Source organism: Diadema setosum, chromosome 5 (genome assembly GCF_964275005.1).
Source record: "Diadema setosum chromosome 5, eeDiaSeto1, whole genome shotgun sequence".
Classification (NCBI taxonomy): domain Eukaryota; kingdom Metazoa; phylum Echinodermata; class Echinoidea; order Diadematoida; family Diadematidae; genus Diadema; species Diadema setosum.
Window position 1 is genome coordinate 29540109 of NC_092689.1, and position 24433 is coordinate 29564541.

The following is a 24433-nucleotide window of genomic DNA, read 5'->3' on the forward strand; positions in this document are numbered from 1 at the left end:
CAACAGTGATAGCAATAACATGAAAACTGTCAGACTTACATGCAATGATCCCAAGTGAGCTTGGCACACTTTCTTTACCACTACTGCGAGATACAACAGTAATGGTATATTCCTCTCCAGGAGTCGGCAAATCACCGCAGGAAGCTGTCAAGTTTTTCCTCCTCTGGTCACTGGTCATAGAGATTTCACTCGGTGATGCACTACCATCAGAACATGTGATGTTGAAGGTATCTATGACACTGTCTGGCACCTCCCAAGAGGCTGTTATCGCCGTGGTGTTTGATGCTTCTTCCCTCAGGGTCACTGCCTCTGGCACTGAGTTGAAAAAAAAAAGAAACCAATGAAAATACAAGGTAGGCAACAGGGGTAGTTTAATGACCTAATAGCGTGAGGATTCATGGATGGTCCAATTTATTCCACTGGGGTACATACGAAAATCATCAATTACACTGGTCAGGGGCGATCACACACCGCCGGTTTAGATGGCGGTTCATGGCGGATCTGAACGTTTTGAACACGGCGCTAACTCGGATTGGCGCGGTAGTAACACGGATCTCCCCGGAAGGCGGCGGAGTCCATTCCAAGCCCCCGAAGTTGGATGCAATCACAGTCCTTTAACAGAGTTTGGCCAATTCGTCTTGAATGGGTTACAACAAGGAGCGTATTTCTTTGTTAAGCAAACACAATTCAAAAGAAATTGCGAAACGTTGTAACCCACCGAAAGCGAAATGGCTAAACTCTGTAATAAAGGGCTTTGATACAGTCGATTCGTTTTGTTGCTGTCTCCGTGAATCTAGAACGATTAAAGAAACATAGATAATCTTGCACCAGATGATATTCGCCGTGCTCTGCTGTTGCTGGGCAAGATGCAAGTGTCGTTGCTGTTTGCAGGTATGGCAGCTCAACGACGAGACGAAGTAACGAAGAGAAGGGTTACGACGAAGAAGAAATGAAAGAAGGAGCTGCTGGGTGAAGCCATGGCTGTTAAGGAGACCCCTACATGGTCAGAATGCTTATTGGCAGAACCCAGTACCGGTAGATCTAACAAAAATGTGGATAACTTCTGAATTTTCACAAGGATGGATCATGCCACTTTTCAGGAACTGCTTGCTGGAGTGGGACCCAGAATAGAAAAACAGGACACCTTCTGGAGGAAATCTTTTAAACCGGGACTGAAACTGGCCATTACTCTTCGCTACCTACCATCGGGGAACATCTTTAAGTCATTGCAGTTCGTTTAGAGTTGCCTGTAACACCATCTCAATCCTCATCATTGAAGTCTGCCAAGCTATCATACATGAACTATCAGCAGAAGTTACGATCTGTCCAACCACACCAGAAGTCTGGAAAGAAGTTGCTAGAGGGTTTTCTAACCGTTGAAACTTCCCCCACTGTATTGGCGCAGTCGACGGCAAGCACACTACATTAAGATGTCCTGAGAAATCCGGCTCTCTCTATTTCAACTACGAGGGCTTATTGTTCTTATGGCTATGGTAGATTCAGACCTATAAATTCATGTACGTGGATATCGGTGTTATACAGGAGGTGGATATGATGCTGGAGTATTTGCTGATACTGAGTTTAAAGAAGCTCTGGAGAATGGCACCATAGGTCTACCCGACCCTGGTCCTCTGCCTAATGATAACCATGTACGGTGTGGCCTACTTTATAGTTTTCCTCTCAAAACCTGGATGATGAAGCCACTGCCTCGCAGGAATACGACAATTACAGAACGCATCCTCAACTATAGACTTTCCAGAGCTATGATAGTCGCATCGTGGAAAACTGTTTGGTCTGACGGCAGCCAGGTTCAGATGCTTGGTGACAACCATGCCCAAAAGTCCAGAAAGGGTCAGCACTTATAACACTTGCATGCTGTGTGTTGCGCAATTTCTTCAGGATGAGAAGTCTGGAAGCTAATGCTTTTGACTAAGAAACACCCTCAGACACATGACATCATACCTGGGTATGGAGGAATAACAAATGCCAGCCTGCCTGACATGAAGCATGTCTACAGACGCAATATCAACAGAGCACAAAGAGCAGCGCAAGTGGAGTATGTGAACTCAAAGCTGGCAGTGTGCGGTGGCAAAAAAAAAGAAAGTTCAAGGAATAGAGCAAAATAAAGTAAGTTGATATTTTATTATTATCATAACAATAACTCAAAGTGATTACAGAAGAGCTTAATACGTTAATAAAAAGAACTGGACATGTTTACAAAGTTTCCAGTGTATTTACAGGTTGACAATAGATGTGATGTAATTGCCTTCAAGTTTCAACATCTTTTTTTCTCTCTCTTTTAACTATTAAAACATTTTGTAACAACAATCAATAAAAAGACATACATATCAAAGAAGAATCCAACATACCTATACAGTTTCCTCGTTACAGGTTCACGTAACATAAATTGTGTAATAATTGCTTTCAAATTTCAACATTTTTTTTTTCACTCTCTCTTAAGTTTCATCATTATATGTATCAACAGTTTTACAAAAGGCACACATATGAAAGCAGAACCCAACATATCTAAATAAGTCGTCCGTGTTGATTTACAGGTTCACGTAGCTGGTGCTAAGGTTTTATCATCTTTTAAGCTGTTAAGCTTTAACAAAATTATGAAGACACCTTTTATTGTAACTGTACTATTCCACATATCTACCATGTTGGTTTTTTTTTCTTAATATTTCGTTGTTATTGTATGTTTAAAAATGTACACATATTTATATACATGCACACTGTCATATTGCTGTTAGTCTATTTGCGGGAGTGTGTGGGGGGAGTGAGTGAATGCCAAATTGTGAATGCATTCGAATGTGCGTATACGGGTGCATAGTAGAACATCATACTTATTGAACAATGTGTGCATGTCTACGAGAGCATGCACGGGCGCACGTGCGCACTTGTGTGTACACATCATGTACTAGTAGTCAGAGAGTGAGGTACATTGTGCTGGATTGGGTACGTAGTTTTTTTAGCCGGGATACGGATGGGTGCTGTTCTCCACTCACTTCCCCGAACAGTCAGAGTGGGCACGGGTGAGGGAGGGTTGATGGGCGAAAATATGTGGATGTCTGTTGGATCTCCCTGAGGGCATTTTTAGACCTATGTGTGTGTCTGTTTAATTTTTTTTTTTTCAATATTTCATTTCTGTATCCATGTCTACACATTGTATCTGCATGTTTTTAGGAATATTTTACTGTATATATATGTGCTTTGTAAGAAGCGAATAAAGAATATAATAATAATAATAATAATAAAAAGTAATGAAACCTTAGCATTCAATGTTTTTACCCAATCTTGTAATTAGAGTTCATCCTTTTTCACTTCCAAGTTCAACATTTGTTATTGCATGAAAAGTTACGGCGGTGTTAAGACGGTATTATCACGGATCTTGCCGTGCAAACACGGAGGATGCCATTCTTTACACGGTGAACCGCATTTTGAACACGGTCCATTTCAAACCGCCAAGACCGCAACGAATTTTTTTTTTTTCCGGTTCCCCGCGGTTCTCGGGGATTATGGCGGATGAATGACGGATGACTAGGGTTTTAATGCGGCGTTAACACGGTCTTTAATAGCGGAGCACGGCGAATTGCCGAACCGCCATGGTGTGTTTTAAGAGTTCAGTGATAAAGCTGTACACAGTTCGTTTACGGGGATTTTTTAGTGTATCCGAACGGGGCCAGGCTGAAATCCCCAACCATGAATTCTTACGCTACAGGGTCATAAACAATATTTCAAACCTGAATGGACATAAAGTATGACAATTATACATTTTAATCCTTGAGAATATTTCACAGAGTAGCCACAGTAGTTGCAGTAGGAACGACGCATACATACACTGAAGGAAGTTCCCGCTTTAACGTCCTTGAAAATTAGAAAAACTGCTTAGGCATGTTAGGAATTGAAAGTGTTATTAAGGCCATCACCTCGCATCTCTCCAATTGGTTTTAGATAAAGCTATGACAGACAGATTATGTAGTACATAGTTCAGCAAATCTACCCCAAATGCCCCTAGACGCCATCATTATCAGCCCTGTTACTACAACACTTTATTACTCTTAGGCGGAAGGATACAACACATTCTTCTTGATGTCATGTAATAAAAATGAAGAAAACTTTAAATGAATTGAGGTAATGACCAACATCATCAGACCTCAGTTTTTTTTTGGTTTTTTTTTTTGGTAATGTTTCTTAAAATTATAAGTGTGGCTCTTAATTGTACTTGGCACTTGAAGATTTTGTAAGAATATGAGAAAATAAGTAATAACATAAGAACCAATTTATTTGTATTTCATACACCGTACACACCAGATGCATGCTGTTTATTGATAAAAGGTGGTTTCTTTAAGTCTGCAGAAACTGACGATTATTGCTCTAAAATGGATACATATTATGCATTAAAAAATGCACGAAATTGGACTGTGATAACATTATTTTATGAGAGAAATAACGTCGACAGTATTGCAAACCTGTAAACGTAATATGTGATCATGGTTGCTCATCATAATCATCATCCAATTTAGATCTAGACTTGATCCTGAGAGCGTAGGTGGCTGGATCTACCTCACTCTCACTCATTCACTTTAAAATCTAACCTTTTCCTCAGAACATGATTGTCATCCTTCCTCATCACATTCACTTACCACCACATACTCCATCTCACCTTTGCCAGCTTTTCAACTTATTCCTCATTTTCCACATTTTATACTACTCTAAATTTGCCAATGCCCACTTCCCTCGCACATCACATGGGTCTACATTACTTAATGACACTACCCCCTCCAAGTCACTAACAACATGAACAATCAATTTTGTGTCCCTGAGGTTGACCTTGTGCCCGTTTCTCTCAAATGTCACCTTCCACTTTCCAAAAGTTTCCAAAATTACTATAATAGAGAAAACAATGATTAAATCTTTGCAACAAAATTACAATGATGATAATGCTAACAATGCTTACGATCAAATCATTGTAATAAAGCAGCAATAAAAATAATGAAAAATATGCATATAATGATAATAATTAAAATATTAATCATACAATTGTGCAAATCAATGATTATATCTGACAGGGTAGGCCTAATGGCAAGAACAAGAAGACCACCCAACTTACATGCAATGATCCCAAGTGAGCTTGGGGCACTTTCTTTGCCACTACTGCGAGATCCAACAGTGATGTTATATTCTTCTCCAGGAGTTGGCAAGTCAATGCAGGAAGCTGTGAAGGTTTCCCCTCTCTGATCATTGGTGACAGAGATTTCACTTGGTGATGCAATACCATCAGAACATGTGATGATGAAGGTATCCAAGACACTGTCTGGCACCTCCCAGGAGGCTGTTATCGCCGTGGTGTTTGATGATTCTTCCCTCAGAGTCACTGCTTCTGGTACTGACAAGAAAAAATGAAGAGCACTGTTTAACGTCTGCAGACTTGAATGGGCAGTTCAGAGTATCACAGTTTCTGGAGTTTGAATGCTTGCACATGATTGCGCAGAGGAGTTATAGTAAGAACAACCACATAAACTCACGCCTCTCCAAATAAGATGACAATGTTGAAATGCACTCTACAGCCTTTCACTATCCTCATCGCTTGAGTTGTTTCCTTTCCATAAACAAAGTACATAAGAGTAAGTTGGATCGTTTACATGAAAGAAATGTAGTCTTTTCATAACCAGGCAACGATGACTTTTAAGGGGAAAGAGATTGCAGTTCCTTCTACGGAAAGCAGTGGCGGATCCAGAGAAGGGGGGGGGGGGGGCGCAACCGGCGCACGCCCCCCTTTATTTTTCGTTGAAAACAAAAGAAATAAAAAGAAAAAAAATGAAATTAGACCCGGAAGTGGCACCAGAAATATTAGTTGCGCCCTCCCCCCTTTACAGAATTCCTGGATCCGCCCCTGGAAAGCATTACCTATTAGGGTGTAGATCCTACCAATAAAAGGAAGAATTGTGCTGTGCGATCAACTCAGGCAACACAATCAAGTGCGCTGATGATTGACTTGCGAATATCATGCAGGACAATGACCTAAATATATGTTCGCCATTCCATGGCTACATTCTCAAAGCTGCCATGGCAATTCTCATCTTGCAACTCACGTGCAGTCAGATTCACTGTCGCTGGATTCTCCTGTCGACTGCTAATACTGGTCACTGTCATCAGGTAGGTATCTCCAGGGGTACTCACATTCTCACATGAAGCCCGATACAGGTCCTCATCTCCCAAATAATCCTCAGAGATGTCACCTGGCATTCCTTCACTACATTTCACCTCAAATTTCTCAATCACACCACCAGGGTGCCGCCATACAGCACTTACTGATGTCTCTGTTGACACATTGGGCTGGAGGTTCGGAGGCAAGGGTGCTAAAAAACATACAAACAAAACAAATACAAATTTCGCATCGACCAGATAAACTAAATTCACAAAGGAAGATCATGGACACTGACCTAAGGTGCCGAAACAGGACATGATGCATTTCTTCCTCCTCAGTCATTTCCAACTGAGAATTACCATAAACTCCCCACAAAGAGATATAGAATTGTAACTATATACTGTATTGTAACTATGATATTAACTATCATGACTATTGTAACCATAATCTGCACACTCAGCTCATTTATCTTAATGTTAGAAAATGTTAACTTTTGTTGATAATGATGAATGATATTATAAAGCCATGTACACATTTATAATGTTACATGTCAGTAGATCATTGTCAAGATAAAGTTGCAAATACCACAGCCAGGAATTTCTATAAGACAATGTGATTATATTGTATTTAAAGGGGATGGCTAAAAACTGATCAGTGGGAATGCTGGGGATGATTGTTCCAATCCTTGTGGGATTCATTTAAGAGTATATTATATATCTATTGTTGTGTAAAAATGATTTGCTTCAGAATGGTCTCGTATTCAAGTAATGTGCACTTTAATGTTTGTAGGTTAGCATGGCTGTACAGTGACGGGGCGAGCGTTAACAAATTTTACAATCGTTAACGATTGTAAAATTTTGGTTGAGACCTAACTTCAGATTTCTAACTTTTTTGGTGAGATGATGAGAAACCTCTTATGAAATGTGAAAGAGCATGTAATACCAAGAGGAAATCAATGTTTATTTGACGAAAATTGGTTTTTATATGACTTAGATATCCAAAACAGAGCGATCCTATCATAAAAGGCGGGAACGGCCTTTTATTACAGTCGCTTTGTTTTACTGTGCTTTTGGATGTCTCAGCCATTCCAAAACCGTTTTTCATCAAATAAACTTTGAATTCCTCTTTCATAAGACATAGTGGTATCTTGGTATCTTGCAAAAAGGCTGAAAGCCCAATCTTCATCTCCACCAATACTATACCATCACTTTAAGTGAAAAAAAATAAATGTGATATTGTACGTTTAATGGAGGAACTTCACATGTGTTGGTGTTGCTTACCAGCAGTGAGAATTATGTCAGCACTATTATTCTCCCCATTGCTGAAGGAGGTGACAGTCATGGTGTAATTGGCACCCGGTATGGATAATCCCTCACAAGTTGCATTGTATTGCTCTTCATCTGTGAAGTCAATGGAAGAAGGGCTGGCTGTGCCGTTACTGCACTCAATGGTGTAGGATGAGACCAGTCCAGCGGGGTTGACCCAGTTTGCACTCACCGAATCAGTGGTAGAGATGCCCTCCACCAGGACCACAGTATTGGGTACTGTGGGAATGGATTAAACCAAACACATTCTGATCACATCCACTCTACTATACGAGAGCGCATCACACTTGTAAGGCAGCATAAAACAAAAATGACAACCCTGTAATGTGCTTACTTTGTCATGCTTTTAAAACATTATGATTTTAGATATGGCTTTGAGTGTGTTTTAAGTCCTGTTTGGACTTGGACCATGATCAAAATCAAAGCTAGTGAATCAATATTTTGTAATTTCAAAACGATTTATCTCATTGAATGTGTATACATCACACTCATGTACGGCCTACATGTTCAAAAACAATTAAATCTTCAATCAAAGCTCCTATAAATAACAATCTGTTAAGAACGGGAGAGAATGGCATGTCATTTTGTATGTCACACTGCATTGGATGCGTATTAATTGCTTGCAGCACTCAATGTATGCAATCAATGTATTCAAGGATCATGCATATCATACCTGTCATTAAGGTCACATATCCCCTTTCTTTATACTAGTGCAACACACAGTATCATTGTGTGTACATAATGTTCAAAAGCAAACAATTGCTACTTCAGATGTCCCTACATAGGAATCTTGCAAATTAGGCTAATCAACATTAATGTTGTGCTCCTGCTCAAAAAGGTAAAATCCAGAAAGGCATTGCAAGACACAAACAAACTAACCACCCTTATTCTAGCTCTTGAAGCTAAATTATAGTTATCAGAAGTGTTCCGAATTAATCTTTTAACTTTTTTTTTTGGGGGGGGGGATTTACTTGCAATATATCGACATGGTCTAACAAGAAACTTTTTGGCTGACCCAACTTGCCAGGATAATGAGTTGTTTTGGAGTATTTCGAGATAAAATGTATAAAATAATTTCGATTGTAGTACACGTACAAGACTTTTAATCCTGATGCACCCTCCCAGTTCAGTAGTGCGTGGGTAGAACATAACTGCAATAATAAGTATGTGATGATTGAATCGTGCACTTGCAGTGGTATGATATCGCATGCAGCTAACAGTATGCGATTCACTCTCGCGCGAATAAAGTAGTACTGTTATGGCCCAAAAGCATCAGGTAGCAATCTGGATCGGTATGCCTTGAAACTGCAATACTCCCGGTGTACTTTTTGGGGATATATTCCGCTTTTTTTGTCATTACCCAACTGAAATTGTGTTATCACAGAGTTATTTTACATATTTCTTGTGCATATGTCTCCATTTTCATCTAAAATTCAACAGTTTCTGCTGGCGTATGAGAACTGTTGTGCCTATAGGGAGCTTTAGATTTTGACGCGCCGATGTTGGAGACGACACTTGCGCAGAAGTTGCGCTGGACGTTCTCCTCTTCCCTGCGTCGTGCTGAAAAGTAGCTTTAGATTACGCTGGGACGCAACGTATAAAAATAGAATGACGCCCCCATATAATCGTTACATGACAGCATGAAGTAGTTCTCTACTTTGCAAACTGTGAGGACGTAAAAATAGCCCAGTACGCGTAGTGAAAAAACTCAGGCGACGCAAGCTCAGGGGGCCATTTCATGAAGCATTTTTGTCCGACAACTTGTCGGACAAATTTGCTCTCAGCCAATCAGATGCATGGATTTCATTAGCTTTTAACATTTTGTCAGACGAAATATCTGACAAAACGCTTCATGAAATGCCCCCCTGAACATGTTTTTTTTTTTTCCCTGTGAACGTCACCGTCGCGAAAATCTAAAGCTCCCTAATGCATGCCAAGAAGAAAAAGGCGGAGGAAGCATTGTAATTATGGCTGGAAACACATGTGAAAAACGATGTACCCTATACAAGATGAAAAAAAAAAAATAAAACACAGCAAAACAAAAAACGAAACAAAACCAAACCGCAGTAGAGGAAAGAGAACCAGAACCAACAAAACAGAATACTTACAGGTAAAAAGTGTGATGCTAGCTTCATTGGTCTGGTCACCATTAATGCTGGTGACAGTCATGATGTATTCATCTCCAGCTTGGTAGAGTCCAGTACAGGATGCATTCACAGGATGGTCACTGTCTGCATCTATAGTAGCTGGGGATGCAGTGCCATCACTACAACTGATGTTGTACTGATCTACCACTCCAGCAGGTTTATCCCAGCTTGCAGTTACTGTTTCATTGGTAGGTATTCCTGGTCTGAAAACCACTTGGTTTGGTACTATTGAAACAAAAGGAAAGAAAATAAGATAAATTATGACAGAACAAAGGAATGAATATACATATTATGTGCATCTGTAAATGTGTTCTTCTTTAACCAAAATTGTTGGTCCTAAACCCCGAACCATTTTCGTAATATCGAAATTTCCTTTTAACCGAACAAATACAGTATGCTGAAAACACGCAAACCATATGTATAATTATTGTAGTACCCTACGTTAATATTGTTCATTGAATGGTAATCACACGTGGAAAAGCACTGCTCAATGCGGTGCTATCTCATAAATTTTGTTTTAATTCTTCATAAAAAACATAGAATAAAGTCATTTGTACTTTCATGCTTTATAATAGTTTGAAACACATGTACGAAAGTGATGGTTTAGAATTCGGTTACAGTTCGTTACTCCAAAGGTCCGTTATTGCATAGTTTCGTTATTCCGAAAACTCGTTATTCCGAAGACTCGATATTCCGACGGCTCGCTATTCCATAGATTGGTTATTTCGAAGGCTTGTTAATCCGAAGATGAAATAAGGTTCATTATTCTGAAGGTGCGCTCTTCCAAAACTAAGTTCGTAATTCCGAACTGAAATAGCCCTATTGTTCGTTATTTCGGAAATATTTCGAAAATGAAAAAGGTTCGTTATTCCGAAGGTTAGTTAATCAAAAAACGTGATAAGGTGCGTAATACTTAAGGTTTGTTACCATACTCACCTTCCCCTCATACTTTTGGATTTGTATGTGTTATTTCATTTTCCGATTAATGAACCCTGGGAATAACGCTAAATGCTAAATGTTGCTATAACAATAATAAAATTGTAAGAGGTATACATACGCAATTTCTTTGTTTCTGAATAATGAACCTATTTCATTTACGATTAACATAGTAATGTAAGTTCTCGTCGGAAACGGTGTTTGACACAGAAAATGAAAACGATTTCTATTTCAACACAATGAAATGTGAAGCATTACTTCACTCATGCAGAGACATTCTGTAAATGTTTTTTCTGCTGTGTAATTTCGTAAGCGATCAGCATTTCATCGGAGCACATTTCTTTTGTTTTTCTTTGTCAATGGCGCTCCGAAATGACTTCGTTATAACGAAAAATTCCGCTATAAAAACCATCTTTGTTTTAATCGAATTTTGGCCCACCGACTTTAATGATGATGAATTTGGGACCTGAATTTTTACTTCGTTGTAACGAAATTCCGTTCCAACCGTGTTCGTTGAAATGGGAGTGCGCTGCAGAGAATTCGAAATTTTTTATCTACACTGTAAGACGTACACACAAACACACATTCACAAACCCTCTAGCATATTATGCTGGAGCAAATTTCTTCATTTTGATAAAATCTGGCTTCAGTTGAATACGGTGATTGAGAGATACACTCACAAGCTCTGAGCATGATGCTAGCTTCGTTGGTCTCATCACCACTAATGCTGGTGACAGTCATGGTGTATGCATCTCCAGCTTGGTAGAGTCCAGTACAGGATGCATTCACAGGATGGTTATTGTTTGCATCTATAGTAGCTAGGGATGCAGTGCCATCACTACAACTGATGTTGTACTGATCTACCACTCCAGCAGGTTTATCCCAGCTTGCAGTTACTGTTTCATTGGTAGGTATTCCTGGTCTGAAAACCACTTGGTTTGGTACTATTGAAACAAAAGGAAAGAAAATAAGATAAATTATGACAGAACAAAGGAATGAATATACATATTATGTGCATCTGTAAATGTGTTCTTCTTTAACCAAAATTGTTGGTCCTAAACCCCGAACCATTTTCGTAATATCGAAATTTCCTTTTAACCGAACAAATACAGTATGCTGAAAACACGCAAACCATATGTATAATTATTGTAGTACCCTACGTTAATATTGTTCATTGAATGGTAATCACACGTGGAAAAGCACTGCTCAATGCGGTGCTATCTCATAAATTTTGTTTTAATTCTTCATAAAAAACATAGAATAAAGTCATTTGTACTTTCATGCTTTATAATAGTTTGAAACACATGTACGAAAGTGATGGTTTAGAATTCGGTTACAGTTCGTTACTCCAAAGGTCCGTTATTGCATAGTTTCGTTATTCCGAAAACTCGTTATTCCGAAGACTCGATATTCCGACGGCTCGCTATTCCATAGATTGGTTATTTCGAAGGCTTGTTAATCCGAAGATGAAATAAGGTTCATTATTCTGAAGGTGCGCTCTTCCAAAACTAAGTTCGTAATTCCGAACTGAAATAGCCCTATTGTTCGTTATTTCGGAAATATTTCGAAAATGAAAAAGGTTCGTTATTCCGAAGGTTAGTTAATCAAAAAACGTGATAAGGTGCGTAATACTTAAGGTTTGTTACCATACTCACCTTCCCCTCATACTTTTGGATTTGTATGTGTTATTTCATTTTCCGATTAATGAACCCTGGGAATAACGCTAAATGCTAAATGTTGCTATAACAATAATAAAATTGTAAGAGGTATACATACGCAATTTCTTTGTTTCTGAATAATGAACCTATTTCATTTACGATTAACATAGTAATGTAAGTTCTCGTCGGAAACGGTGTTTGACACAGAAAATGAAAACGATTTCTATTTCAACACAATGAAATGTGAAGCATTACTTCACTCATGCAGAGACATTCTGTAAATGTTTTTTCTGCTGTGTAATTTCGTAAGCGATCAGCATTTCATCGGAGCACATTTCTTTTGTTTTTCTTTGTCAATGGCGCTCCGAAATGACTTCGTTATAACGAAAAATTCCGCTATAAAAACCATCTTTGTTTTAATCGAATTTTGGCCCACCGACTTTAATGATGATGAATTTGGGACCTGAATTTTTACTTCGTTGTAACGAAATTCCGTTCCAACCGTGTTCGTTGAAATGGGAGTGCGCTGCAGAGAATTCGAAATTTTTTATCTACACTGTAAGACGTACACACAAACACACATTCACAAACCCTCTAGCATATTATGCTGGAGCAAATTTCTTCATTTTGATAAAATCTGGCTTCAGTTGAATACGGTGATTGAGAGATACACTCACAAGCTCTGAGCATGATGCTAGCTTCGTTGGTCTCATCACCACTAATGCTGGTGACAGTCATGGTGTATGCATCTCCAGCTTGGTAGAGTCCAGTACAGGATGCATTCACAGGATGGTTATTGTTTGCATCTATAGTAGCTAGGGATGCAGTGCCATCACTACAACTGATGTTGTACTGATCTACCACTCCAGCAGGTTTATCCCAGCTTGCAGTTACTGTTTCATTGGTAGGTATTCCTGGTCTGAAAACCACTTGGTTTGGTACTATTGAAACAAAAGGAAAGAAAATAAGATAAATTATGACAGAACAAAGGAATGAATATACATATTATGTGCATCTGTAAATGTGTTCTTCTTTAACCAAAATTGTTGGTCCTAAACCCCGAACCATTTTCGTAATATCGAAATTTCCTTTTAACCGAACAAATACAGTATGCTGAAAACACGCAAACCATATGTATAATTATTGTAGTACCCTACGTTCAACGGCGTAGCCAGGATTTGAACTTAGGGGGGGCGGTTAGTCTGCGAGGGAGCGAAGCGACCGAGCCCGAGCGAGCGGAGCGAGCGAGGGGGGGAGGGTGTGGGAGGGGGGTGTCCCCCCTCCGACGGTAAGAACTTTTTGCATTTTGATGTTGTAAATGGTGCAATTTGATGCATGTTTTTGCGCGTTTTATCGACGTGAAACAGTCCCACTTGTTTAAGGTAGCAGTATATTTTGATGTAGATTATTATTGAACAATTTGCCTATCAAATGGTACAATTTAAATACACTTCTTGTGTTAATTCTTTTCACTGAATATCATGAACGCGACTGAACCCGAGCGAGCGGAGCGAGCGAGGGGAGGGTGTGGGAGGGGGGTGTCCCCCCTCCCACGGTAAGAACTTTTTGCATTTTGATGTTGTAAATGGTGCAATTTGATGCATGTTTTTGCGCGTTTTATCGACGTGAAAAAGTCCCACTTGTTTAAGGTAGCAGTATATTTTAGTGTAGATTATTATTGAACAATTTGCCTATAAAATGGTATAATTTTAAATACACTTCTTGTATTAATTCTTTTCACTGAATATCATGAACGCGACTGAACCCGAGCGAGCGGAGCGAGCGAGGGGAGAGGGGAGGGTGTGGGAGGGGGGTGTCCCCCCTCCCACGGTAAGAACTTTTTGCATTTTGATGTTGTAAATGGTGCAATTTGATGCATGTTATTGCGCGTTTTATCGACGAGAAACAGTCCCACTTGTTTAAGGTAGCAGTATATTTTAGTGTAGATAATTATTGAACAATTTGCCTATCAAATGGTACAATTTAAATACACTTCTTGTGTTAATTCTTTTCACTGAATATCATGAACGCGACTGAACCCGAGCGAGTGGAGCGAGAGAGGGGGGAGGGGAGGGTGTGGGAGGGGGGTGTCCCCCCTCCCACGGTAAGAACTTTTTGCATTTTGATGTTGTAGATGGTGCAATTTGATGCATGTTATTGCGCGTTTTATCGACGAGAAACAGTCCCACTTGTTTAATGTAGCAGTTATGTAGATTATTATTGAACAATTTGCCTATAAAATGGTACAATTTAAATACACTTCTTGTCTTAATTCTTTTCACTGAATATCATGAACGCGACTGAACCCGAGCGAGCGGAGCGAGCGAGGGGAGAGGGGAGGGTGTGGGAGGGGGGTGTCTCCCCTCCCACGGTAAGAACTTTTTGCATTTTGATGTTGTAAATGGTGCAATTTGATGCATGTTTTTGCGCGTTTTATCGACGAGAAACAGTCCCACTTGTTTAAGGTAGCAGTATATTTTAGTGTAGATTATTATTGAACAATTTGCCTATCAAATGGTACAATTTAAATACACTTCTTGTGTTAATTCTTTTCACTGAATATCATGAACGCGACTGAACCCGAGCGAGTGGAGCGAGAGAGGGGGGAGGGGAGGGTGTGGGAGGGGGGTGTCCCCCCTCCCACGGTAAGAACTTTTTGCATTTTGATGTTGTAGATGGTGCAATTTGATGCATGTTATTGCGCGTTTTATCGACGAGAAACAGTCCCACTTGTTTAATGTAGCAGTTATGTAGATTATTATTGAACAATTTGCCTATAAAATGGTACAATTTAAATACACTTCTTGTCTTAATTCTTTTCACTGAATATCATGAACGCGACTGAACCCGAGCGAGCGGAGCGAGCGAGGGGAGAGGGGAGGGTGTGGGAGGGGGGTGTCTCCCCTCCCACGGTAAGAACTTTTTGCATTTTGATGTTGTAAATGGTGCAATTTGATGCATGTTTTTGCGCGTTTTATCGACGAGAAACAGTCCCACTTGTTTAAGGTAGCAGTATATTTTGATGTAGATTATTATTGAACAATTTGCCTATCAAATGGTACAATTTAAATACACTTCTTGTGTTAATTCTTTTCACTGAATATCATGAACGCGACTGAACCCGAGCGAGTGGAGCGAGAGAGGGGGGAGGGGAGGGTGTGGGAGGGGGGTGTCCCCCCTCCCACGGTAAGAACTTTTTGCATTTTGATGTTGTAAATGGTGCAATTTGATGCATGTTTTTGCGCGTTTTATCGACGAGAAACAGTCCCACTTGTTTAAGGTATAGCAGTATATTTTGATGTAGATTATTATTATTGTCCCCCCTCCCACGGTGAGAACTTTTTGCATTTTGATGTTGCAAATGGTGCAATTTGATGCATGTTTTTGCGTGTTTTAACGAGTTGAAACAGTCCCACTTGCGGAGCTTTTACGTTTTTAGAATTGAAATAAAGCGACCTGGGTATAGCCACAGTCTACTTCTATGCATGGCGGAAGGGGGGGGGGGGGAGGGGCGGGCGAGCAGGGAGAAGGCGTGGGCGAGTGTTATCTCCACCCTTCCCTTCCGATGGAGCTTTTGCCTGAAATTGAGATAATTTTAATCTCTTATACGCATATTTGATGGAATCAACATTTGGGAAATCACAAAAAAAGAAAAAAAAAACTGATGGGGGGGGGGGGGGCTGATGGAGGAAAGGGTCGATTAAAAGGGGAAATTCCCCTTATACATGAGGGAACCTTGAGTTTTCGGAATATAAGTGATAAGTCTTGTGCACTCAGAATTATTCATATTTTGTTTGTGTGTGTAAATCTAAAAAGTGTACCAAGCTAGGGAAAGAGGCACAGAGGGGGAGGGTTTGGGAGGGGGATACCCCCTCCCAAGCACGAGAGATTTTGCATATTTTGAATTGAAATTCAACGATCTGGTGCACACTTTGAGTGAAATATAAAAAAAAAACATCTTATTTGATGAAAGGTTGCAAAGGAGACCCGCTTCATGTGCATGCATACAGTATACACGCATTTTTTTTTCCCGCCTCCCAAATCCCCGGTCCAAATCTTAGGGGGGCGACCGCCCCCATCGCCCCCCCCCCCCCCCTGGCTACGCCAGTGCCTACGTTAATATCGTTCATTGAATGGTAATCATACGTGGAAAAGCACTGCTCAATGCGGTGCTATCTCATAAATTTTGTTTTAATTCTTCATAAAAAAACATAGAATAAAGTCATTTGTACTTTCATGCTTTATAATAGTTTGAAAACACATGTACGAAAGTGATGGTTTAGAATTCGGTTACAGTTCGTTACTCCAAAGGTCCGTTATTGCATAGTTTCGTTATTCCGAAAACTCGTTATTCCGAAGACTCGATATTCCGACGGCTCGCTATTCCATAGATTGGTTATTTCGAAGGCTTGTTAATCCGAAGATGAAATAAGGTTCATTATTCTGAAGGTGCGCTCTTCCGAAACTAAGTTCGTAATTCCGAACTGAAATAGCCCTATTGTTCGTTATTTCGGAAATATTTCGAAAATGAAAAAGGTTCGTTATTCCGAAGGTTAGTTAATCAAAAAACGTGATAAGGTGCGTAATACTTACGGTTTGTTACCATACTCACCTTCCCCTCATACTTTTGGATTTGTATGTGTTATTTCATTTTCCGATTAATGAACCCTGGGAATAACGCTAAATGCTAAATGTTGCTATAACAATAATAAAATTGTAAGAGGTATACATACGCAATTTCTTTGTTTCTGAATAATGAACCTATTTCATTTACGATTAACATAGTAATGTAAGTTCTCGTCGGAAACGGTGTTTGACACAGAAAATGAAAACGATTTCTATTTCAACACAATGAAATGTGAAGCATTACTTCACTCATGCAGAGACATTCTGTAAATGTTTTTTCTGCTGTGTAATTTCGTAAGCGATCAGCATTTCACCGGAGCACATTTCTTTTGTTTTTCTTTGTCAATGGCGCTCCGAAATGACGTCGTTATAACGAAAAATTCCGCTATAAAAACCATCTTTGTTTTAATCGAATTTTGGCCCACCGACTTTAATGATGATGAATTTGGGACCTGAATTTTTACTTCGTTGTAACGAAATTCCGTTCCAACCGTGTTCGTTGAAATGGGAGTGCGCTGCAGAGAATTCGAAATTTTTTATCTACACTGTAAGTAAGACGTACACACAAACACACATTCACAAACCCTCTAGCATATTATGCTGGAGCAAATTTCTTCATTTTGATAAAATCTGGCTTCAGTTGAATACGGTGATTGAGAGATACACTCACAAGCTCTGAGCATGATGCTAGCTTCGTTGGTCTCATCACCACTAATTGCATCTATAGTAGCTGGGGATGCAGTGCCATCACTACAACTGATGTTGTACTGATCTACCACTCCAGAAGGTTTATCCCAGCTTGCAGTTACTGTTTCATTGGTAGGTGTTCCTGGTGTAAGAACCACTTGGTTTGGTACTATTGAAACAAAAAGAGAAAATAGAACATTAATCCGCCAATCCACTCTCTGGAACATGGAAACCTAAACTGGTCAAGATGTTATGTGCACATTCACCGTTTAGAATTTTTTGAACAAAACTTCTTTACTTTAATGGATTTTCCCTTCAATTTGATAGGGATGTGTTATTTCAGTAGTGATACACTCACAGGCTCTAAGTGTGATCGTAGCTTCATTGGTCTGATCTCCACTAATGCTGGTGACAGTCATGATGTATTCATCTCCAGCTTGGTAGAGCTCAGTACAGGATGCATTCACAGGATGGTTATTGTTTGCATCTATAGTAGCTGGGGATGCAGTGCCATCACTACAACTGATGTTGTACATCTCGACCAGTCCAGCAGGTTTATCCCAGCTTGCAGTTACAGTGTAGGCATTCCGGGTATGAGAACTACTTGGCTTGGTACTTATGAAACAAAATTACATAACTTCAGCTAACTCATGACAGAGATTCATTGACAGAACAAGGAAAGGAGTATACAGCACTGAACTTCCAATATCTCCTCCTCCAAAGGTCTGACTGTATAAAACTTTGGTGTTCCAGAGATCTTCTCTGATAATTTCTACCAGCATCTTTTGTTGGTAACCCCAGTATTCAAGGCAAAATGATTGAATTTCAAATTCTTCTGTAATCTCACCAGACTGAACAAGTTTTCCAAATTAACTACAGCAAACAAAACTTAGCATTCATGGACATAGAGTGGCAGTCAAGATCAATGTTAAAGAAGACCGGCAAAGAGAGAGAGAGAGAGAGAGAGAGAGAGACGCACACACACACACACACACACACACGTCTATGTTGGAAATCGAAGCCATGTTTTACCCACAAGAATTTTACCACATAACCGAGGACCTGTGTGTAAGTAGGAATCTGGTCAACCGAGGACCATATAACCGAGGACTTATCCTACAGTAATGTTAATCGAGGACCCACAAACATGTACCCCTAAATGCAAAAGCAGACCGTCTGGAAAGGTCTGCGAACCGAGGACGTCCTCGGTTCACTGGGTGTCCTCGGTTTAAATGTAAAGTACGTGTGTATGTCCTCGTTTTCCACCATGGGTATTTTAAAGTGCACACACATACACACACACACACAAACATATATATATATATATATATATATATATATATATTTATATATATATAAGCCTTGGTATTTCTTGTTTGATCAAGATGTACACACAAAAGCTCTAGTACATTTAAAGCAGGGAGGTGGCACCTCCCTGTTTCAAGGCTTTCTCATGTAGTTGGGGGCCTAAGGGCTCAAAATGGGTTGTTTGGTTCAGATTCTTCCAAAAGCACCAAATTTGGCTCATAGGTCCCTTGTACCATACTCTTTCGATTTTTGATGGGCGCCAAGACTAAAAACCCTTGGGGCCGCCATATTGGTGGAATCCAATATGGCCGCCATCCGGGTTAAAGGTCAACTGCAGTTACAAATTGAAAAGGTTGATTAATGTTATGAATCCCATGTGGAAGATTTTACGGGGTTAGAGAATGTCATTCTGAATATCATTTCTGCAATTCAAGGTCACTATCACCTCTCAAGGTACTTTCAAGGTCAAATAAGGGTCAAATCAGGCATTTTGTGCATTTTTCGAAACGGCGTCTGTGAGCGTTCAACTACAATTCACTGGTACCCCTATTTTGTCCCATTTGTCATCTCTTCCATACTCCTTCAATGGTCAATTAGGGCCAAGAGCGGTTCCATCCTCCTACATATCGAAAATGATTATGACAAATAAATGAAGAAATTATATTTAAGATATATATACATAGATATATATTTATATTGAAATTTGGAGCACAGAAAACGGGCTCCCATCGGTTTCGTTTTCTTTTCTCATTTTCTTTGCTCAAAGTTTTCAATACCAATTGTTTCTGGTCAATTTTTCCTTTCTTTGTTTCAATGTCTATATATATATATATATATATATATACATATACATATATATATATATATATATATATACATACATGCTTAAACACGGCCGCCATCCTATTCAAGGTGCCGAATTAGGGTGCAATGGCAAAGAGGGTAATAAACACGCCTAGTCTTGTTTTGTCTTCGTTTTTCCTTCTGACGAGATAGCTGGATAGCCCGTATGCAACTAGCTGGTCAGTTGTATGAACTTGGGGTGGACCACTTTACCGGTTTATGCACCTTGAGTTTTCCGATAACGGAATGCCGATTTGGGATCTTTTCATGTATCTGCCTTTGTGATTCTTTCACACAAGGGACTTCCACTTTTTATATCCAAGTGATGAGGCGCAAAGTGTTGTGCCTCTACTAGAGGGAACGATATGACAACACACACCATTGCTCAGCTAGACTTGAGATAAGTGGGATTCGAACCCGCACCGGAACTCACTTCTTTAGACCGCAAGCCATACGCTACCGACTGAGCCACCTCGTCACCTTTCATGGTCAATTATATAACTTTTCAGCTGGCAAGCGATATGATTCTCCTCCTGCTGAAATTGGTGTATGCCTGCTCTCCCTTGCTTCCAGGGAATCGAGCTCCTCAATCCAGGTCAGACCAGAATTCTAGGGGCAGTTAACTAAATTCGACCATTAAAGTCCTTTAATGGCAGTATCGTATCAGAGTAGGTGAAGACAATTCAACTGAAGGTTTTTTCTTATCTTTTTTATTCTCTTTTTATCAAACGAAACCGTTTCTTTACTGAAAGCGCAAATGACTATAGGGAAACTGAACATCAACCTATTGATGTTGTATGGGATACTGATCCTGAAGAAAATAATCTTAACATTTTTGCGCAGCAACACTGTGCAGTCCTCTGACAAGAGATGGTGATGGCACCACTCAAATCTCAAATCATGATTGGAAGAGCGTAGCGGCTTCCTGAAAATTAAGATAGAAAAATAAAGAACTGCCCTCATTTATCAGCGCACAGATACCCAAGAATAAATGGGACGGACAACTCATCCTAAGCACCTGATTCGAGACGGAAATATCCAACAGGAATTGTGATCTCACAACCCTTCAACTTTCCAACAACTTAGATGCGGTCTACGCAAAGATATCCTTACAAAGGATGACATAATGTTTTCTGAAAGCATTTTCTGAAAACGGTATACAATCGCACGGATGAGCATAACATCACATTTTTGGTAGTGTGTTTTTTTAATCCCTTTGATCTGAGGGATTTACGGGTGGGTCGTGGTTTTGAAAAGATAAAGGCCTTTTCAGCTCTTTCCTGTACAGCATACCTCTCTTCCAGAGCCCAGCATCAGGCACTGACAGGGTGCGACATTACTTCAGACTTGCTTTGATGTGGCATGCAAAATGCAGTAGTAGTATGGGTCAGCAAACCAGAGCTCACTGACGCATTAACTACTTTAATAATCGTGCTCATGTCCAGCAAGGACTGATGAGCAACAAGGTTTGGGGCAGCCTGCGTCAACGAGGGTAGGCATCATCTCGTCATAACGTGGGAGCAGATCATCAGAAACCACCCTATTTGATGTGATCCCTGACTTCAGGGAGTGGAGTTGGAGAAAAGATGGCACAGGTACATGGCAATTACTAGTACTATCAGCCACACCCCGCAATGCTTCAGTACCAAATTTCATTCTTCTGCACCACAGCTGTTTCAAGGCATGCATTGGGAGGTGGAAAACATGGAAATGAAAAAAAAAATGAAATGAATGAATGAATGAATCAAGGTGAAGATGCACAATGTACATCTAGAGCAGGTGTCAGACGAGCCATGGTCAGTAGTTTGATATTGCTGCAAACTTAAAGTAGGGGGAGGGGATTGAGGGACTATCTGACGGGAGGAGACATTGTCGCAATGCCAGCGTCGCGAAGAAATTATTTTCGCTGTCACAACTAACGCGATTTCCAGGGCGACGTCCAAGACGTCTTCAAACAAAGGAACAACTTATTTGCTTGGAAGTCACGGGGATATTGGCACGGCTTTTGCAGTCGCAAGGACTTATCAGAGACGTCTTTTCTCAGCGACTTTTCCCTTTCGTCGCCATTATGTTATTACGGTCTCCACAAGATGCGGGGACATCTCGAAGATGTTGCAGACAAATTTAGTCCCCATGACATGGCCACAGTGATGGAGACTTCGCAGAGACGTCTCGTAGACAAGCTGGAAGACGGAAATAGTCTCAGCAAAAATCGGAAAGTTTGATTTTCCTGCGAATCCTGGAGATTGGGCTCGTCTCCCGGAGACGTGCGTCGTAGAGATGTTGCGGAGAGTAGAGTTGCAACCTATAGTCTTCAGACCAACGAGATACCAACTTATAAGGTCTTGTGATATCATATCAATTTGCGTTTAAACACTTTGGATAGAATCTTTATAGACCGTAGAAGGTGTCATGAAAGTTGTACTATAGCATATCTAATCTGTACCCTGTTAATGGTGTCACTGTGGCACCTGTGAAATATGCTTGTTCCCTAGATGATGTCACCAGGACCGTTATGTTCTCTGAACGGCATGTTTATTAGCTGTGGAGGCACATAAATTTCCTTTAAGGACTTTAGAATCGAACTTTCTTAATACACAAGTTCGAAAATAGCAAATTGATGCCAACCTGATGTACTAAAAACTCTCTTAAATACGACAGATCTTTTTTTCTTTTTTTCACTCAGATTAGGAGTGATCTTCATAATTATTATTCCATTGAATTTAAATCTGAATTATGAATATCTATTGTGATTGAGGATCCCTGAACTGCAACAGAGAAAGAAAAACACTTCTCTTTTCAGTGGCAACGTCAAGGACGTTGGTAATATAGAGAGTAGCCCCCACCCCCCTTATTGCGAAACGATTAATATATCAGGTAGCAATAGGATTCTATTTCTCATATATGTATGTATTTATTGCATTCCTTGCAGATGAAGATGAAAATGATAATCCAATAATCAAATCTTGAAAACTCTTTTAAAGGGTATTGCCCATAATTCTAAGTAGCTCTTTTGGCTGTCATTAAAGCAAATGCCAATGCATTGAATTCCGCAAATATGACCAGTCGGTGAGGACATATCCTCTTAGCGCCTGTAATGTAAAAATAATTAATGGAATGATTGTGACATGAATTATGATATTCCATAGCTTTGGACAGAACCTCATTAAAAGCTTGTGTACCCATATCATAACAGGTCATGATTGAAATGATGCAGAAAAAAATTACCGTAAGTAAACATTAAAAATTAAATTGAAGGGTTACCAAGTCTTCAAATTTGATTGTGAAATAAAGATCTGAGTAAGATCCCTTAAATCTAATTACTCGCAGAAAGGGGTTCTTATTATAATTCATGAGTGTATACCTAGTGCTTGAAATCTTAACACGAAAGCAGATATATTGATGTTACGCGTGAGAAAGCCCACCTCTCCCTCTCCAACAGCCCTCAACAACTGCAATTCTATTAGCAGGGCTGGCATTCCTCCTACATTGACTATAGGCAAACCATTTTCTAAATTACCTATTGTGAATATAATGGTTTGACCCAAAATGACCTTTAGGGAGACCTTACAAGGAAAAGTTGACATCAGACCATAAGAACAACTTCAGAATCGAATTCCTTGACCCATAAAACCTTTAAAGCCGACTTTTCAAATTATTATGACACTTTAAAGGTTTTTTGTTAGGGACTGGCCTTTAAACGTAGGTGGCAGCCATATTGGATTTTGCCAATATGTCGCCCCGGAGGGCGCCCTTCTCAAGAAATATGCCTTTTTTCAGCCGTGGACAACTGCAATTTTATTACTAAGGCTGGCATTCCGGGAATATTGACCATGGGCAAGCCATTTTTTCAATAAACTGTTATGAATACAATGTCTTAACCCCTAAATGACCTTAAGGTGACCTTATAAGGAAAAATTGACTTTAGACCATAAAAACAACTTCAGATTCGAATTCCTTGACCCAGAAAACCTCTTAACCTGACTTTTAAAAAGAGTTTGACCCTTTTATGTTTTCAAATGCAAATGAACTTTAAACCTATATGGCGGCCATATTGGATATTGCCAATATGGCCGCCCCAGAGGGCGCCCTTCTTGGCGCCCATCAAAAATCGAAATGGTATGGTTTTGGCTACATGTGTGCCAAATTTGGGTGCTTTTGGAAAAATTTGAACCAAAAATCCCTTGCGCCCCCCACTAATGTGCATTCCATTTTTCATCATTACAGTTATGTACAAATGTGTACTTTGTGCTGATTTGTATAGTACGTGAATGTATCAATACCTTGAGTTAACGTTGTTTTGATATTGTATGTTACACATTTTTTATCCTTGTGGAATGATGGAAATAGATGAAATGAAATGAAATGAAATTAAGTTAAATGAAATGAAATGAAATGAAATGAAATGAAAATGAAATGTTGAAGGAAACTGCTTAAGAAAAGGTTACGTGATCTAAAAGTACGCTCACAAGCTCTAAGTGTGATGGTAGCTTGGTTAATCTCATCGCCACTAATGCAGGTGACGGTCATGGTGTATTTAGCGCCTGCTGTGTTGAGTGCAAAGCACGATGCAATCACAGGATGGTCGCTGTCTGCATCTATAGTAGCTGGGGATGCAGTGCCACTACTACAGCTGATGTTGTACTGATCTACCACTCCAGCAGGTTTATCCCAGCTAGCAGTTACTGTTTCATTGGTAGGTGTTCCTGGTGTAAGAACCACTTGGTTTGGTACTATTGAAACAAAAAGAGA

General features: G+C 39.8%; 1 protein-coding gene across 1 annotated transcript in view; it reads right to left on the reverse strand.

Moving 5' to 3' along the window:
* Positions 1 to 1305: 1305 nt before the first annotated feature.
* The window catches only part of LOC140228828 (receptor-type tyrosine-protein phosphatase beta-like), a 28313-nt gene continuing 5185 nt past the window's right edge, over positions 1306 to 24433 (reverse strand). Inside the window, exons 5-13 of the mRNA XM_072309100.1 lie at positions 24151 to 24414; positions 17514 to 17699; positions 12895 to 13158; positions 11240 to 11503; positions 9585 to 9848; positions 7432 to 7695; positions 6096 to 6362; positions 5114 to 5389; positions 1306 to 1322 (exon numbers count right to left, since the gene is read on the reverse strand). Of these exons, the coding sequence (XP_072165201.1) occupies positions 1306 to 1322; positions 5114 to 5389; positions 6096 to 6362; positions 7432 to 7695; positions 9585 to 9848; positions 11240 to 11503; positions 12895 to 13158; positions 17514 to 17699; positions 24151 to 24414 (2066 nt within the window). The remainder of the gene's footprint in view (positions 1323 to 5113; positions 5390 to 6095; positions 6363 to 7431; positions 7696 to 9584; positions 9849 to 11239; positions 11504 to 12894; positions 13159 to 17513; positions 17700 to 24150; positions 24415 to 24433) is intronic.